Genomic DNA, 19,865 nt, shown 5'->3' on the forward strand with positions numbered 1-19,865 from the left:
TTTTGTTTTTTGTCTTTTGGTAAAATTTTGATTTTGTCAAGGGACAAGAGCATGGTTCACTTACCAGACAGCATGGCCGGGACGTTTAACACTTACAGCAGCAGGAGAAGGCAGCCAGAAGAGCACGAGAGCAGTAGGAAATTTATTTATTTTAAGGAGACAGAAATAGGGCTTGCCTTTTATATGGCAGGCAGGAGGATGGAGGAGGGCCAGCAGCACAGGACGCTTGTATGCAGAAACACCCAGTGAAACTTACGGGCAAGTCATCACGCTCTGCAAGTCTTTTTCTGAGTCATTTCTACTTCAACTTGTTACACATGATGATCAGCCTCTACATGTGAACTAACAAACAGCCAGCAAATTAAAAAGTTAAAAGAGGCCATAGTCCAAAGTAGCTCTGCTAATCCAGGTAAAAAACCCCAAAAACAAAGGAAAGAAAACACATAACTGATTTGTAAAACCAAATACTTTTAAAGTTACTATCAGTGAAGTTAAGCCTTAAGCTGTAGAAACAATACCAAGTCACACTGAGCTACTACTAACCAGGCACCTTCTAGAGAGAAAAGTCTGGAAACTGCCAATAAGCAGGCAAGAACTAAACCAGATTTCTCTTGTTTCCAGTGGACTTTGTACAAAAACAGGTGAGCTGGAAGGCAGCCAGGCTACAGGAACCTGCTCGTGTCACATCGAGAAGTGCAGAAGAGCATGGTCTTGTTAGCATCAATAAAAATAGCAGCAGCAATGTACCCAGCACAGATTCTTTCAAGTGCCAGCTTTCACTTTGCAATGCACAAGCACCCACACTAGCTACTGTTTCTTGGGAAGCTGAGACACATAAACACACAGCTGCATAAATTGAAATTCATTGCTGGGATGCCAAGGTTCCCAAACAGCAACAGCAGAAATAAATACACATTTCAGTGTCCCATTTCATCCATTTCTGCAAGTTTAAACAGTACTGAATTTGAACAATACTTGTAATTGGGGTAAAAACCCCACCAGTGTCTATTATTTTTAAACTGTAGGCAGTTCATGACACTGCTCCCCTCTAAATTGCAGCTCACATAATCAGGTATGAAAGGACAAAAATGCAGCTTTTACCTAAAGACAGAGGAGAAAATAACTGATATTTTTAAGTTAATATGAACTCTTCTATAGAGACAGGCTGACTATAAAGGAGCAGGTGAAGTATCTGTTTTCCAAGCACTTATGTTTAAGGCACTGTTACTGACCTATTAATAGCTGTCATTTTTATCACCAGTAACTACTGATAATTTTAATATGCAAATAATGAGGTAAAGATACAGCATTGGAAGACACATTGCATAGCCATGGGATTTAGTTTACCTTTACAAATGAGATTCAACAGTCAGATTTCACTGCAGCAGGAAGTCAATGACTTTTTATGTCAAGGAAACATCAAATACTCCAGATTATTTTGCCTGCATGAAGTAACTCTTAAAACCCAAAACTAAATAGTTTTCCTTGTCCCCACCACTTGTGCAATCAAATGTGAACTGTAAAAGGACAGGAAATCACATGAAATTTGACTCTGTGCAAGAGGGTATGCCAATGGCAAGGATTCTGTAGGCACATACACTAAAACTGAGTTGACTTCAGCCCAAAGCTGCATCTTGATGCCACCAGCAGCAGAGACCACCAGCTGCATTAATAGAGCTGAAGTCTAAACTAAAGACTAGCACACTCAAAACCCTTACCACACACCTTTACTGTAGTTGTCACATTTTGTCCTGTAAAGTGTTGATGACTTCTTGCCCTGTATCCCAGTACTGACAAGACTATTTAAACAAGCATGAAAGGCCAAGTTTCATATGAAGGGCAACACAAGGTCCAGTTTCAAGACAAGAAATGGCAAATCAAGTTTGCAAAATATTTAATAGAGCAGTTTCCCAGTGGACTCCTGACCAGAATCATAACCAGACTTCTAAAAATTATATATATTTTCAGATTTGAAAATTTATCTTTATTTTTTACAAAATGGATTCCAGGAAGTTTAAAAGGCAATATCATAGAGGACTGGGGCGCAGAAATCAGGTGTAGTCATTCAAAGCATTCAAGTAGGAATATGGTCATATAAATATTTGAAAAGCATCTTTTATCATAAATGTTCAGAACAAAATGGATAACTCATTCCAAACTAAAAATTGAGCTTTATAGCACGTATTTCCCTGAACAGAAAAAATAAGTAACTTTTGAAATATTTCTAAAGGCCTGAAAGCTTTTTTTCCATGGTTAGTTACAATTAGAAGACTTGCCTTAGATTAAATTCCTTCCTTTCCAAATACGGAAAGTATTAACATCGGTCCACCGTTCAAACAGACAACGTGTTGCAAATGAATTCTGGCAGAGTATGTTCCAAGACAGCCTGGATACAAAGGTGCTGAGGTGGCTCTGAGTCAGTAGTCGTCGCCCCTGCTGACGACCTCCTTGCAGGTGGGGCGCAGCAGGATGGTGTGCTCGAACTGCGCCGTGTAGGAGCCCTTGATGTCGCACAGGGGCGGGTAGGGATCCACGATGCCCAGGTCGCACAGGTTCTTCAGCGCCATCAGGTACTTGCTCTCCCCCAGGCGATCCAGCCACCGCCGGCAGAAGGCAAGAGTACCAAAGTTTTCGTTGATAACGTTCAGCAGGTGCTTCGCTCTTGGAAGCCTTGGAGGGAGAAAACCAAACAAGAACGTGTTGGAGAATTCAGAGATATCACCAGCATGCACTCACTACAGAAATAGTGCACACCAACTAAGAATAAGGTTAGACTGCAAGGTCTTTTCAGAGTGCCTAGACTTGGGATGTCTCTCTACATCAGTCCCATGCTCTCTTTAGAAAATGAAGTGCACTCTCCTCATGCAAATAGATATCCTTCAAAACAGACTGTGAACCTATCTGCAAGCTAAACTAAACACAGGGACAGAAATCTCTCTCTTAAAAATAAAAGGACATTTCATTTTATAAAGAAAAACAGAATTCTTCCTGATTCAGAGTGGTCAGTCATCTGCACTAATTTTGGAAGAAGGTTGGTGGTTTAAAATGCTGAGTTTTCACTTCTGAAGTAAATACTCAGTAAGCTTTTTATTAATATTTCTTACAATATACAGACATAAAAAATATATATATTTATAGATCTTCTAAAAACTAAGCTTAGTTGCAGTCAAGCAGTTCCTTTGCGATCTTTAGTCTAATTCCTCCTATCCTCTCTCACACTCCTGGTATGTGCAATGGAAAAGCATGTCTGCCTGCTACGTTTCTGACCAGAGTGGTCTTTGTTTCAGAAAATATGTTGCACTCCTACAAATGCCAAAATGCAAACTCAGTGAAATTAAAAATGAGGAATTTCTTCTTTTTACAGCTATACACTAAAACAAAAACTCAAAACTCTCAAAATATCCATGAAATAAAACAGATGGCACAAATAGCTTAATAGATTCTGGGAACAGCAGCAAGACAAAGATTGTGACACACAATCACAGTACAGATACTGACTAAAAAAACCCACTATACATTTAATACACAGGTGAATGCACAAATATAATCTATATATTATGAATCATAAAAAAAATAATGGCAGGAAGATTGTATTCACAAAACATATTTTCTCCATTTTCAGTTTCTTGGAAATAATTCTGTGTTATTCCACACTAACAATGAGAGTGTATTTTGTAACAATATTGCTAGTATTGCCAGCCTTAATTAGTGAAGAACATGCATTGTATCAAATTTGAATCCCAAGGGGGTGGTAGCTCTATCAAAATACACCAACAAAATCCAACCTTATTGGCACATGGCCGACATCAAAGTTCTTCATGTAATGAGAACACTCCATATCATCATGAACAACGCCTTTTCCTGTGCTACCAAAGGTTTCTATGGCATACACTTCACCTTCCTAAGGAGAGAAAAAAGGAACATGGTGCAATAGGAAAATGTGACATTGTGTCATTGTGATAGAATATTTCAGTATTACACTTCTGAACATGAGTCATTAAATGGGAATAGATTCAATTGTCAAATCAATGTAGAAGAAAATTCAGCATGGAGATTTCACACATTAGAGTTACAACTACCATCAACTATTTACATTAGTAGCATTTTATTTCAAGCCAGAAGCATTAGCATGTCTCTAGTCACAATTTCTCAAAGTCCTTGCAGTTAAAACATTGTCAAGGCATACATCTAACACAGCTAAGAGACTACTTTTGCTACCTGGAAGTACTTCTGTGCTATTCAGGTATAAGTCCTAGGATATATGTATAGTTTAGACATAGCAAATAGATGCTGATTACTGACACATACTGCCCAATTTCTGCAAGAATTTTCTGGTAACAGGTGCTAGTATATACCCTTAACCTGCTCATTTTCATTCCACAAGATGAATTTCTTGAAGAAATGAAGGTGATACATATATATCTGCAAGGGCATTATCAAAATTCTAGCCAAGAACATACTGAAATGCCATTATACAAACTCATTTCTGCCAAGTGCATTCACACATCCTTAACAGCAGGACTATGACAGGGACTTAACAAGCCATGGCATCAAACACTGATGGACACTATGAGTTCACTGTGTATTTTATTAAGCTGCTTTTAAAGTCAGCAGCCCAGAATGAGAAGCCGTATGAAAAGCAGTAACAGGCTACAAATTCAAGACAAACTTTTGAAGACGTCCCTGAATATTCAACTGACTCATTTAAAAAACCAACCCTCAAAAAGCCCCAATGTTGCCACAAGATTCACTTAAAACCCACTTTTTCTGAATAAGGATCATCAGAGGCTCTGTTAGTCACAAAAAACTCCCTGGATTGCAGTTTGATACTATAATTAGCACAGTACAGCAAGACCTTGGCTATGCTTCACATTCTTCATTGTCAACTTCACCATACTTAACGATGTACAATTGTGTCCTAAGTAACCTACAGAGGCTGAAGAAATTAGAAAAAGTCTTCTCCCCAAAGCCAAGCCATTAACTAAGTCAAACTAAGAAGAACACACAAGTTTTTCTATCTTCCTTTTCCAATACTCTTAATCCCTTTGCACAGTCTTATAGATAAGATAATTTAAACTTTGTCTTTTTGTGCACATCATAGGTAAACAACTATGATACAAGTTTTGGGTGATGAGAGTGAGCCTACCCCAAAAAACAATCCTGTCCAGACCACACTTGTGCCTATTCAGCTCTGACAAGCCTTATCTATCCTGATAGACTTACTGGTGATCATTAGTGATGAAGCTTAGAATAAAATTAAAAGCATCTTGTCTCATCACCCATCTTTTAAATCTTATCTTATGAGAGCAAGAGCTTCAGTGACAATGATGGCTAAATCTCAGGCTCCATGTTTGAATACTGCCTTCCCAACTGGTACTTTATCACATCATGTACAGCCATTGCCCTTTCCCTGCTCCAGAACACTACCCAAACATCATCTTTGAACTAGCCTCTCACATTAACTACAAATACACTTAATTACTTTGTATCTGCAGAGAAAAACTACATTGGAAGCTTTTCAAGAAAAATACTCTATCTAACAGTACTCACAAAAAGTTATCCAAAACTACACTTCAGATGTGTTCATCAAGAATTACCTGACTGAGAGAAAGTTTCATTAGAAAAGAAACAAACAAGGAGTATGAATGACCTGCAAGTCATTCAGGAAAACTCTCATTTCCTGAATTCCAGTTCACCCCTACATGTGAATTCCTTTTCATGTTGCTTTTCTTTTCATGAATGTTCCTAATGCAACATTCCAACACTCCATTAATAACATATACACACAGAGAAATAAATATGTAGGAGTTTTAGTAAGGATTACTGTGGCATTCAGATTTCAACAGTGGTGGGTTTCTTTTGGTTTGTTTTTTAAACAGCAGTATTCCAAGGCTTCAGTTTCAGGAACTGTTAGATACCTGAACACTCCAGGGCTAAAATGAAGAAGGCACTGAGACAGAACTACTCCTGTACAGGAGCATTACACATTACAGCACTTATTCCACTGCAATTATTCACCAGAATGACAAAAACTACAAATGAGAAGTGCACAGAAATACTATTCTTGCAATGATACTGGGGAAATTTAACAGAAGGAATAAAGAACTCAACTGACCTCCATTCTTGTGGCTTCTCCTCCTTTCACAATGGGTACTGTTTTTCCTGCATGTATCCTATAGGGCCCAATGGAGTGTCCGTTCAAATTGCGGATTGGCTTCACTTTGGAAGAGAACATGAATATTACAGGCAATTTCCTAACAAATGGTGAACCCTTTAGGGCAATTTGGTTTGTTATCCCATATTCAAAGTGTGATAGTGAGTCATTATAGTGCACAGGAACCAAACACAGAACTATCCACTATCTTGTACAAACACCAGCCAAAACACAGGATAGTTTTGTAGGCTTTAGCAAGGCTTCATTATTAAAGAGCAGCAACTCCAACAGTAATAAAAGCTTATTAATAAGCCAAACAGCAAGTATCAAATTATCTGTACAGTTCAAAACTGCTGTTTAGCATTCATCTTATCATCTTATCTGTTAAGAGATGCAATACTTGGAAGTATAAGCCAAGAACGTTTCTCCAAAGGAAAGGCAAGCCAGCCATAAACATGTATTTATGCAAGACCCACACCATACTTCTAGCAGAAAAGTCTTTTCAATATCTTATGTTGAAATCAATATTTATACAAATTGATATACAGATTCACACTTCTAAAACAACTATCCCTATATGAAGAAAATAACTTGCCTTGGTATGTTTTGCCATCAATTTCAACTTCATAAGACTCCATAACTTCTTGTATGGCCTCTCCCACATCACAGAGACGTACATCTATTCCAGCACACTGAAAAGAAATGCAAATATAAATGGAAAAGAATCACAACATTTACTGAAGAAGTCTTTGTAAATTACTTACATAAGGATCATACCTTTATTCCAGTATTTGTGGCATCCTTTACAGCTTGTAGTAGTCTGTCATATTTTGGATTGAATGTGACTGTAAAAGCACAGTCAATAATTCGACCTGAAATCAGCAGAAGTTAAGTTAGCTCCACAGTATTTGCACCGAAGAACATTCTCAAAGTTTTAATTAATAAATGAAAACTGACCACTAATATGTGTTCCAAAATCTATTTTGCAAATATCATTGTATTGCAGGACTGTTGGATCTCCAGCATTGGGAGTGTAGTGGGCAGCACAATTATTCAGAGAACACCCCGTAGGAAATGCAAGACCTGCATTTAAACCATTTTCCTTTATCAGCTTACGTGAGCAGTCTTCTAGTTTTTCACTGAAAGGCAGAGGGGAGGGAGAAGAAAAAAAGAATAGGACAGTTGTCATTAGTATTTCTTATGACGATTTCAAATAAATCAATGCAAGAACAAAACCTCAGAAAAATATTAAAGCAAATGTTTTTATATCAAAATAACTATTTGTGTGCTAAGTAGACAGACAACTCTAGGCTGAAAAACATAGGCACAACACAACAATCTTCAGCTCTTTGTGTTGTTTCCTCTACCCTTTCTTAGGCAAAAATGAGCCCTTCTCTATTGTTTTTAATTTAAGTTTAAAATATTTATCCTTACAAGGTACATTTAACCAATTCTTCCTGAACAGCAGAGGTTAGACAACCAAAGTTTAGGCAAATTAAATGCATTCTTTATAATTACTGTGATTTAAAAGGTGGTGGGAAAAAGGAGGTAAAGCCTCTTATTTATTAAAAAACTGATTATAAAAGGACTTTTTTTTAAAAACTGAGTGGTAACTATGATAAAATAAAACCGTGTGAGACTAGCCTTTGTTTTTTGGTTTTGTCTAACCTCAAGATGCTAGCTACTGCAAATCCACAAATACACATCCAACAGTGCATTCTCCTTCAGTGTCAGTGATTGAGGTAAACTGCAGCTCACTGCAGTGCACCAAACTCTGATTTTAAGAAAGCCAGAGAAATATGAAAAAAGAGAGCATATTTTAATCAGCAAGGCCCCACAGTGTGAGGTACTTTAGCAAGAACAGTCATGTTTTGAAGAAATGTGTGCTTAGAACAGCCAAACTGTATAATTCACTAAAACAGATTTGTTTCACCCAGACCAGTGAGCTGCCTTTCTTCTACTTTCCCTCATGGCATATTATGTCTTTCTGTTATCCTTGCACAGTTACCTTGGGGATCAGCTCTCATTAGCTTTCTTACTATCCTACTCTTGTCAGCACAGTCCTCAGTCACACCAGGCTGAAAGCACCTGATTTTGGAAGCTAAACTGTTCTGGATCAGTGCAGTACTTGGACAGTAGACATTCAATCTAGATAAACTGAAGGACAGAAAAAGTAATAGTTGGAAGAGTCACGAAAATCAGTCCAGGCTAATTCTTTCTTTAAACTTAATTAAATTCACATTCATCCGAATCCATTTGCTCAGTTATTTCTTACTAACTGAGAATAATAAAAACCCCACTGTGCTTCCACCAGAAACAGCAGTCAGTCAAAGAAGACTAAACATAGTCCAAACCTTCCTGCCCTGGACTGATTACACAGCCATGCTGGTTTTATGCCTCCTCTCCTTGCCCAGTCCCCAGCACAGACTGCATCTCACTGTCCACATGCCATTTCATGACAATTCTGGCAAGCAGCAGCAGTGCTGCTATTGCTGCTTCTCCCAGCACTGCTGCAGAGTAGCAAAGGCACTGAAAACTAAATGAAGCACATAATCAAAGTACATGAACATTATGGAAAGCTTAGTTTAAAATTCAGTATAATCCCAGGCCCTGTAAAGCTGCATAAGCTAAAAATGCAAGAAGAAGCTTAAAGGAAATAATTGGCAACAGTGGTTGTGTACTTCAAACACAAATCTCCTCAACATTCATTACACAGTGAATTAAGCGCACAAAACTGAGGCTAAATTTCTCCCTCTCTGGAAAATGAAGAAAAATCTACAGCACAGGTCTTCTAGAAGATGTGTGTCCTTACCAGATTTCTATCATTGTCATTCCAGGTTTTATCCAGCTCATAACATATTTCCTCACTTGTCTGTGTGCCTCTGCAGCCTCCCGAAAATCATTCCAGATTTCCTCACTGGCTTGGTCTAGTGCTTTCTTTTCTTCACTAGTTGTTCTCCAAGCAGCAGTTCGCCTTGAAAATAAAGGAAATGTTTTAAACTAGTTACTGTAATCACAGCAGTCATTACAACTTCTGTCTAAAGCCTGCAAAGTGTTTATTAACCAGTCAGGTCTACATTCCCCTGTGTAAGAAAAGATCCTGATTTATACAATTTTCAGAATAAAGGAAGCCTATTAAAAAAAATAAATAAAAAATCTATCAGTACCACAGGCTAACGGTTGTGCAAGGCAGTAACATCCTACCAAAGGCCCAGACAAGCAGAGTGCTTGAAGGATGCCCAAGTTTTCCAAGACACAGAACAGGCGCACAAATTTCATAGTAATATCTGCAAGTCCACCTTAAGTTCAGCAGGGCAAAAAACTGCATCAGGCTCTACTCATGCAAAAATTTTTTTAACAATCTTATTCATTCAGACAGCATTGTTCCTGTATAGAGATGAACCTCAGCACTGTGGTGTGGCTGCTTGGCCCAGAAACTGCTGCTGACACAGACAATAAGCATCTTCAAAATTTAAAAGCTTGCAGTTCCAGTATTATTTTCAGTCACGCTCAGAATATTTAAGTAATAACACCTAACACAGTGCACGGTAAGTATGACACAGGCCAGAATGTTACTTTCTAAATGGGCTGGATGGTGAATTAACATTTGTTATGGGAGAGCACCACTCATTGTGGCTCTTTGGTAGGCTCATAGAACAAAGACAGAAATAGTTTTTAATACAGGATTAAGTATAAGATTAGCTTTGAATATATTTTGTATTATGCAAAATCCAATGTGACTAAGGTTCCATGAAAGCAAACAAACAAAAACATAATTAAAGTACTCCAATAACTGTCAGAACTTAGCTAGAAGACTACTCTGACTACAAAGTAGAGATAACCCTTCAAATGGTGAAGCTGTAGCCACACAATAGTGCAAAAAACGCTAGAGATGACTCAAAGAACTCTGTACATGCTATGCCAGACAAAAAGTACTAGAACAATACACTGCTACACATGCTAGCAGGTGGGTCTTCAAAGAAAATGGGTGGTGGAAAAGATGGACCAAAGATGCTGAAATACACTGATTTTCAAATTTAGAAATTAATGCAAATGAGTTGATTTTAAGCAAACAACTGAGTAGACAGAGTGTAAAGGATTAGCTTTTGAAATCCAAAGGTGTAGCTTTTTACCTGTTTCACAGACACGTATCTTAGCTCCACTCTGAGTTTCCCTTACAGCCAAGAAACTGGTACAAGTGAACCAAGGGACTATGCCCTTGAGTTTTGCTGCATTTTGAACTAAGAATATATACTTATATACAGATTTATAAGTATATATATTTATACTGAGTATTTCAGTATAATAGTTGAAAAGATAAAGGAGGATAACAGACTATTCCATTAATCTTTCTCAGGATGATCAGAGGACACAAAATATTTTGAGACCCTTTTGCTTGTTTCCATTGAACTTTCTGCTTCTTTTCAGATAAAAGTGTAAAGCAGAAATCCCACATTTACCTTTCTGAGCAGTTTTCTTGCTCCAGTAGCAAGCATCACACATACTACCCCTACAATTTGCCTCAATCCAGCAAATACCAAGAAAAGAAAGCAGCGTGCTGTAAAACCTGGGCTCCTGCCAGCACAGTAGTCACTGAAGATGGAAAAGGTGCACTGCAGAAAAACACTGGGGACAGAGACTCAAAGATCCTTTCAGACTGTTCTGGATTCCAGCAGCGAACAACCCTTGGTAGCAAGAATTGCTGACAGAGTCTGGGCAGCTGCTCTGCCATCTGTCACAGATTGGAGTGCAACTCCAGCAAACTGGCAGGAAGCCATCCTCACTCTGTCTTACAGTATTTCAGCATATTGTCACTTCACACAAGTCAAGCGGGGGACAGAACTGCCTCTACGTGTTAAAACACTGTAGCAGACCCAAAGCATTGTGCTGAAAAAGCTGCACTACTGCCACCTGGGAGCTCAGCAAGGGAGGCAACAAGAACTTCTGCTGTGGCCTAAGCACTTCAGGACACATGAAAAATCAGCTGGTCAGATGAAGGCCTCATGCCAAACACAAGTCCTCCCACAGGTACATGAGCTAACACAGGTACATGAGCTAACAAGCTTTTTTTCCCCTAATGTGCTGCCTGTCACATGTCAGCTGAAGGAATTCAACTCTTGTCCAAACCATTTGGTCCAGCTTTTTACTCCAGTTCACAGCCTGCAGTTTTCACCAGGACAAATCCTTACAGGATCACACTGTAATTTAAATTATAGTGATCAAAGAAATCCAGAAAAGCATTTCCTCAGATTATCTTCTCCCAGATAAAGCAGTCATGCTGGAGGGAAGGGATGCCATCCAGAGGGACCATTACAAGGTTGAGAGGTGGACCTATGTGACCCTCATGACGTTCAACAAGGCCAAGTGCAAGGTTCTGCACCCTGTCCTGGGTCAGGACAATCCCCTCACAAACACAGGCTGGGTGAAGAATGGATTGAGAGCAGCTCTGAGGAGAAGGATTTGGGGATGTTGGTGGACAAGAAGCTCCACATGACCAAGCAATGTGCACTGACAGCCCAGAAAGCCAAATCACACACTGGGTTGCATCAAAAGCACCGTGGCCAGCAGGTCAAGGAAGGTGATTCTACCCCTCTACTGCGACCTCACCTGGAGTATTACATTCAGCTCTGGGGCCTCCAAGATAAGAAAGATGTGGAGCTGTTTCAGTGAGTGCAGAGAAGGGCCATTAAAATGATCATGGCTGTGAGCACCACTCCTGTGAAGACAGGCTGAGAATAGCTGGGGCCCTGCAGCCTGGAGAAGAGAAGGCTCTGGGGAGACCTCAGAGCACCTTCCAGAACCAGAAAGGGAGAGCTTTTTCCAAGGTCATAGAGTAACAAGACAAGAGGCAATGGCTATAAACTGAAAGATGGTAGGTTTAGATTAGAAGCTAGGAAGAATTCATTTACTGTGAGGGTGTTAAGGCACTGGAACAGGCTGCCCAGAGAAATTGCAGAAGGTGTCCCTGCCTATGGCAGGGGGGTTGGAACTAGCTCATCTTCAAGGTACATTCCAAAGCAAACCAGTCAGTGACTCTGTAACAGCAAACAGGCAGAAACAAGTAGGCAGGGTCAAGAATTCCTGAATTCTACTTTAACAGAATTGGTGTACCATGAAATACTGCTTATTTATTTTCTGCCCTCCCAGTTGTATCATTTCAAATTCCCACATCTGCAAGAAAAAACACAAGCTTCAAAAAAAACCAAAACAACCTCCCCCGCCAAACAACTGGAGATATAAAAATGTTAAACCTGTTAGTCTGTTGTCTATGGAAGCATTGATTCTCTGCTATTATTTTTAGGCTGAAATTTGAATGACGCCCACTTCTAGCTGAACTTCTCACACAAAATACACAATTGTGGGTTGATGAGAGGTAACTTTAGAAAGCACATGACATTAACAGTTAAGAACAGAAGTGCAACTCTTAAAAAATCAAAGGCAAAACCCTACTGACCTCAGCATGAATAAGACATGGCACAAAAATGCTCCACCAATATATAAAATGAAGGAATTACTCAGAATATGAAATGTCCTGGCATTAATGTCAGCTACTAATTTAAGTAGTGGCTTATATTAGGAAATACTAAAGTAGCATAGCAAGATTTGAATATTTAAATTAGGAAGAAAACTAAGCACATATTTGCTTAAGCACATTACATGAGGAAACTATTTCAGGTTCCTTAGAAGCATATATTCCTCCATAGCAGAACATCAGGTCCAGAAAAGACACCCCACTTAAAACCTGTTATGAAAGGAGGTTTGTTTTTATGGCTTTTGTCCTTTTTCTTTTCAATAAAGAGTAGTTAAACCAGAGAAAATATTTTAATCTTCAATAGCTGAATATGTATTAGAGGTGTAAAAAGAGCGTGTTATTTGTTAATAAACTATGTACATGATGAAGTTGTTTATTATCTAGTTTTCTGGTTTAAATCATATACTTATGAACGTGGCCCAGGTTAAATACTAAACTCTTAAACATTAAAGAATCACTCCTGGATCAGCCTGCCAGAACTACCCTGTGCAAGCACTTCATTAGCATGCTGATGAAATGCTGCTCTTGGAAATTGTGTTCAAACTAAAATAATGAAAAAGAAGAAGCTTCCTTGAAAGCAAATTTTCCTCTCATAAAAATGAAACCATATTATCTGAACACAATTTATAGGGGGTACTGGAAGCATTACCTCTCTTACTTATTTTACTTACATTCCATGAGAAATAGGCATTGAGTTTAAATAACCAATAAAAACAACATTCCAGAGTACTTTTATTCTGAAGTAAAAGTCACTGAAATCTAGACAATGCTTTCAGACATACAAATATCTACCTACTCTCTCCCTTTGGTTTAAACTATTTTTTTAGAGCTTTGATTCAATATTTCCTGGAAGTCTAAAAGTTTCCAGTAATACCTGGTCTTTTCATTCAAGTTTGCATACAATTCAAGCTAATTCTGTGCCATGCATCCTCTGTTTCCCCCAGGTAAAATGTGACCTTCCACAACACTTCACATAGGAAAAAAAATCAGGAAAACTCATTCAAGTTGGTATGTCTTAGTTTCTAACAATGCACAAAGAAATAGCAGTCACCAGTAAAACATAAGGGTGCAGATCTCTGTTCCAGTGAGCCACTGGAAGCTGTTGGTTGTTTAGTGCAATTGCACGTTATTCCCACATCACTATGAGTTACAAAAACAGGTGAGGTTACAATAACTACACATTAATTCCAAGAGAGAGAGGCAAAGTACAGAATATACCATGTAGGCTTTTAAATTAAATGGACAGATCGATATGTCTCTACCAAAAAATAAGTAGCAGAAAGTTGGCATCTCAATGGCCACAAAACTGCTGCATAATGGTGTCTCACCTCCCTGAATTTTAAACCTTCACTCACTTCTGATTCAGACAAAGTTTTTCTTACAAGCTGCCTGCTGAAAGTCTGTCAGCACCATGGGTCTCAAGGGCCTCCTGCCTCACAGCAATTCTGCTCATACTGGCTGCACCTTAATTAAAAGGGTAGGGAAAGACAAACATTTCTGGCCTGAAGACTGGTATTCACTGAGTTCCTTGATAATCCAGTTAAAGAAAAAAAGGGCAAACCCCAAAGTACATTACTCATTTTGTCGATTTAGTTGCACATTAATATTTTTTTCAGCACATCAAAATGAAAGCATTTCTTCCTTAAGCTTAAAACACTCACCCATCTTGTGTTGGTGGATATTCACATTCTTCTCCCTTTGGGAATACATTGCTGGGAAACAGATCACATATTGGAATAGAAGGTGGATCTGTCTGGACCTTAGCTGTGGAGTACAAGGAAGTGTTACACGTGGGACTCTGGAAATACTAACCCTCTCATTTCAACCATAAAAGTTAAACTGCAAAAGTTATTTAAGATCTCCTTAACTGGAATCTGGGCTTCTACCAAGACAACATTGTATCACAATGTCCTCATATGACTTCATTTAGCCAATGCTGGAGTCCAATGAATGCCCGCAATGGCATTCAGGGACACCAGAAAGAAGATAACTTGCCAGACTTAGCCTAAAAACACAAACTGCACCCTTCAATTTGTTTCAGCTGCAAGACCAGCACTTGCACACACTTAATACCAAATATTCACATAGTCTGTATTTTTGTGCTTGATACCTACGTCCTTTCTTCTTTTTCTTCTTCTTCTTCTTTTTCCCAGTTGCTCCATCTCCTTCACCATCTCCATCTATAGGAAAGAAAGTGCTCAGCTGAACACAAAATAATCTTAAAAGAATCTATGTTTGAATAGAACACAACAACATCTGGACTATCTGGAAACACTTCTCTTACAGCAGAATTTAATGGATTAAAAGACAACATCCAGAAGCTGCCACCAAACCATCAGTATTTTCAGTCCCTACACCAAACACAGACCTAAGAAAATAGTTTTGAAACTTGACAACAAACATATCACCAAACAGAGGAAAAAAGAGAGCTCAGGTAAAGTGTTTTCAGAAAGTCCTACCTCATATTCCTCTGCTCTCAATTCAGGCAAATAGATGCATGGAATTGTTAAAGGACACTGTATTAGATACAACAGCTAACAAAAAGCTAGAAACTACTGCTTCCACCCCATCTTCTGATTCTCAGCTACAAGAACTTACTGTATCTGGAAAGGTAAAGACCCCAGAGAAGTAAAGATGCCAGCACTCTAGGCCAGGGTAAATTGAATCTTGAGATAACCGGGAAGGTCACAAACACCACTCTCAGCAAAAGCACTGAATGTGTGAGGTACAAGGTGGTCAAACACTGGAACAGGCTTCCCAGAGAGGTGAAGATGCCCCATCCCTGCAAATAGTCAGGGTCAGGCTGAATGGAGCTTTGGGCAACGTGGTCTGCCTGAAGATCACTGCAGGGCCTTGGACCAGAGGACCTTTAAAGGTGCCTCCAACCCAAAACATTCTATGAATCCATTCCAGTGGGAGGTTTCCAGGAGCACAGCAGGTAAGCACCAAGAATCAGCCACACCAATTACAGCCACATCTGGGAGGTAACAACACCCCTGCAGACTTCACATTTGGCAACATCTAATCCCTACTTACTTCATACTCAGTACTTCAGGTGCCATCAGCTACCTAAACCTTCTGGTGCTAACCACAAATTCTTTTCAAAGTAGACAAGTACTACTCATCTACATATAGAACATTTTCAACTACAGCAAGAAGTAAAATTAAAAGAACTTCTAGAATCAAGTCAGAGCATTCCATTTTGAGTCTATTTATCCAGAAGCTTGTACTTAAAAACCAAACCAAAACACTGACCAGCTGCTCCAGTCACTAAATTTCAAGCCTCTCATGATGGTCAATATCATCAGCAATTCTATGCCATGGTGAGTGCTGGAATTCTGCAGCTGGGGCAAATTTCAGTAGTGTCACTCCTGCCCCTCCCAGCTCATTTTGGCATTAGTATTTTAATTTAAGTTTCTGTAACAAACTGCAAATATAAATACTTTGTATCTATAACACGGTCCCAACCTACCAGATTCTTCATCAATCTGTATTTCATAGGCAACCAAAAATCCTTACCAGTGCATATAAATTTCTTTAAAATGTGATAACTTTTTGTTATGTCACATTTGTCCTGACCTTGAGCAATGCCCAAACCATTCATAAAGAAATTAATTAGGCATACTCCAGTTCATTCACCAAGAGATTTCTGGATTATTTTTTCAAAGGCTAGGCCTAAACTGAAGAGAAAAAAAACCCCCAGCATTTCTTAAATATTGCTGCTGTTTGTATCTGGGTATTGTGGCTCTTTCATACATCACTGCACATGAAACTGCCAACTGTGAGCCAAAGCAGCCCTGCCTATGCTTTCATGTCCTTGAAGGCTACTGCAGACTAACTGTGCTGCCAGAAACAGAACTACTGCATCTACCAACACTGTTTGTCTTCAGCTTACTTAGCTGCTAAGGAAAATAAATTGTCACCAGAAAAGCAATTTCAGGTCTTTGTGAAACAGAACTCCAACCTTGTATCATTTTGGTATAGCCATTTAATAACTTTGCACAGTATCATGCAAAAATGTTACATATCAGCATATTTTAATATGGCCAGGGAAATCCAAAGAGCACTTGCTAATCTCCCCTAGAGTTCAAAAGTTAGTCTCCTTTTTGAGGCCACCCAGTTACAGGCTTATCAAGAGGAAAAAAATAAAAGGCAAAAGGGAGTAGGTATTTTATTGACTTTAATCTAATGCAGCATGTCTTATAAAAGCAATTCTGAAACTACACAATTAAGATGGCAAATAGTGACAACCAGTACAGGCAAGAACACAGCTGTCTTCAAAACACTTCAATTAGTTATAATTTTCCTGCAAAAGCATCAGTTTTACTAAAAACACATCCAAGTCTAATATGTGGGAAAAAAAAGATTATTAATTCAGTCATAGCATCACTTCATTGTTTTATGCTTTCTAATACTGTAACACAATTACTAATACTGTAAAGAGGCTAGGAGAGCAGAGCATTTGATCTGCAACCAGCATTGTTATTTCTTCCAAGACAGAACTCTAACTATTCTCATGATTTCAAAGATTTCTTTCTACTGCATACAGTTTTCACCACCCTCCTCAATACTTCTTCCTAAAGTTGCAATGATGGCAAAGCACATACTGCACTCATTTCAACTCCACAAAACAAGCCATAAGAACAGATTTCTATGCAAGGTACCTGCACTAAACTTGATGCTGCAGATTGGTAATGGTCAAAGATAAATTTGTTACTTAATATGTCTCAGCACTCTGATTGAATTTTTTAAAACTTCCATTCCCAATTCATTAAAATGACATTCTGGAAGGACAAATTCCAGCAAGTGAACTAAGAAGATTTCTAAGCAGACTGCTCAAAGTGTTGAGCCAACTTTATATGCTAATTCAGAAAAATGACACTAAATTACCGCTTTAAGAAATGTGCTTTCTGAAACATCCATTTCTGTAGAGAACCATCCATCAAACCAAAGGAAATACAGCACCTTAACTGGATCTCCCTACAGAAAAGATGGACTTGGTCTGGATTTCAATAGAGACACTTTCAAGGTTCTGGCTTAGAAAATCAGCTACACAGCACAAGCAACATCCAAAGTGTGTGTCTTGCTTATGTATTAATTTTCCCCCAAATTCAATTTCAATTAAAAATTATAATTACAGATGAGCAGGTTTCAAGTCACTGGTAAAGACTGTAAAACCTATTAATTAAAACACTCCCTTGAAATTTTCTCTGTATGTTTCAAGCCAAGAATAAGAGACATAATTTGGGACATAAATGTCTACTGGCTGTGGTAATGCAAGTGAGAATGATTTATAGCTTACCTTATCTCAAACTAAACACTGCCCTTCAGCAGGTAGATCCTTGAAAACACAAACTTTAACAAAGCCTGTATTGCTGTTACTTTTATATGTACACCTGTGTGACAGCAAAACCATTGACAAAAAGTAGAAACTATAGATAATTGCATCTCACCTCTCTAAAAACAAACCCAACCAAAATCGAACCAAGACATCTGTAAACAGTCTGTTAAAAGGGAGTCTTGGAAGAAGGTGAAACTGGAAATAAAATAGAAAGAGAAAATAGAAGTTATACTTGCCATCATCATCATCATCTTTTTCTTTCTCCTCCAGGGCTTGCTTGTCCAATTGTTTTGCTACATCATCAAGAGCACCTTCCATTTCTTTATCAGTTTCTTGTCCTGTTTGTAAAGTTAAAGTATGACTTACTGTAAAACACTAGCTCCATGTTAGTAACCAAGAGCCCCCAAAGCTTTATAAAAACATTATGTTGTACTCAGCCCACAGACACCTGAGCACCCAATGCCTTTCTGTGTCTTAATGCAGCCCCAAAGTGTAAGGCTGCAGAACAGCACAGTGACAGGTGCTGTTAATGAAACCTGCATATAAAGGTACATTAGCCTGACACTTCTGATTACTTTTTTCTGCCACGGTAACTAATTCTTCTTCCCATAGCAGCAGCCTGCTCTGGTGAGATAATATGGGCGTGAGGTAGATAATTATAAACGCACAGCACGATCATGGCTAACTGATGGCCTGCTAAAACAAACCCAAACCATCGCGCCTTTACGCTATTTGCCCAGACTTGCTCCAGCTCTCCCCGAGAACTTGGGAGGGGTGCAGAGCCTCCATCAGGCGGGATGACTTTTACAGCGGCAGTCCTACACCCTTCTCCCCTCGGGGCAGAGGAGAGGGCGAGGGAAGCGGTGCCTTCTCTTGCGCACATCGGAGCGGGGAGGACACTCCGGGCATGCTCCGGGCACCGCCAGCCCCTCCGAGCCGCGGGGATCCCCCTCAGCCCACATCGCTGCCAGGGGCCGGGACAGCGGCCTCGGCGGTGCCCTGCACCCGCACGCCGGGACCCTTGAGCCCGCCGGGACCCCTGAGCCCCCCGCGCCCGCGCACAGCCGCGCCCGCTTCCCGGCGTGCGGCCGAGGCCCCTCACGCCGCCCAGCCCGTCAGCGCGGGGTCGCGGCGCAGCCCGGCCCTTACCCGCAGGGCCCGCTCTGCCCTTCTTCTTCTTCTTGCGCTTCTTCTTGGCGCCATCGTCGGCGCCGAGCCCGGCCGCGCCGTCCCTGTCCTCGGGCTCGGGGGGCAGCTCGCCGTTCAGGTGCTGCTCCTGCTCCTCCGCCCGCCCCACGCCCGCCATGTCGCCGCGGCCGCGCCGCCTCACGCGCACGCAGCGAGCCGCGGAGAGCGGCGGGGCCGGCGCTACGCTCTGTGGTGCGCGCGGGGCACGCCGGGACGGCGGAGGACTCGGCCGGGAGGGCGGCAGGGGCCGGGCCCTCCGCCGCGCACGCGCGCCGCCGCCGGGGTGCGCGCGCGGGCCCGTGAGGGGGAGGCGGGGCCGGGGCCGGGGCCGGGGCCGGGGCCGGGGCCGGGGCCGGGGCCGGGGCCGGGGCCGGGGCCGGGGCCGGGGCCGGGGCCGGGGCCGGGGCCGGGGCCGGGGCCGGGGCCGGGGCCGGGGCCGGGGCCGGGGCCGGGGCCGGTCCCGGCTGCGCGGAGCGATAAAAAATGGAAAGGAGAAATCTCGTAAAAACAGCCCTTTCCCTCAGGAGGAACAGCTGCTACGGTCCCCTACAGCACGTAAGAGTGTTAGGCTTTTACATTTGAGGGCACTGAGGAAATGTGACTAACGCGAGAGATAACTGGTGTACAGAATGAAAATAATACAAGGGGAA

At 40.7% G+C, this 19,865-nt stretch overlaps 1 protein-coding gene across 1 annotated transcript; it reads right to left on the bottom strand.

Moving 5' to 3' along the window:
- Nucleotides 1-1,952: 1,952 nt before the first annotated feature.
- Nucleotides 1,953-19,405, bottom strand: METAP2 (methionyl aminopeptidase 2). Its single transcript, XM_058804833.1, has 11 exons — nucleotides 19,177-19,405; nucleotides 18,264-18,365; nucleotides 14,801-14,866; nucleotides 14,348-14,450; nucleotides 8,967-9,128; nucleotides 7,112-7,293; nucleotides 6,932-7,026; nucleotides 6,750-6,846; nucleotides 6,116-6,219; nucleotides 3,786-3,901; nucleotides 1,953-2,670 (listed from the first exon to the last, which is right to left on the bottom strand). Exons 1-11 carry the CDS (start codon nucleotides 19,331-19,333, stop codon nucleotides 2,418-2,420), a joined length of 1,437 nt encoding a protein of 478 aa, XP_058660816.1. The 5' UTR covers nucleotides 19,334-19,405; the 3' UTR covers nucleotides 1,953-2,417.
- Nucleotides 19,406-19,865: the final 460 nt, after the last annotated feature.

The sequence above is a fragment of the Ammospiza caudacuta genome, chromosome 5, assembly GCF_027887145.1.
Source record: "Ammospiza caudacuta isolate bAmmCau1 chromosome 5, bAmmCau1.pri, whole genome shotgun sequence".
Classification (NCBI taxonomy): Eukaryota; Metazoa; Chordata; class Aves; order Passeriformes; family Passerellidae; genus Ammospiza; species Ammospiza caudacuta.

Coding starts and splice junctions, on each gene's coding strand:
- METAP2 (XM_058804833.1), bottom strand. CDS start 19,333: ATGGCGGGCGTGGGGCGGGCGGAGGAGCAGGAGCAGCACCTGAACGGC. Junction 6,220..6,749: donor TGATGGCAAAACATACCAAG/GCAAGTTATTTT, acceptor TCTCTTCCAAAG/TGAAGCCAATCCGCAATTTG. Junction 2,671..3,785: donor GTCGGCCATGTGCCAATAAG/GTTGGATTTTGT, acceptor TCTCCCTCCAAG/GCTTCCAAGAGCGAAGCACC.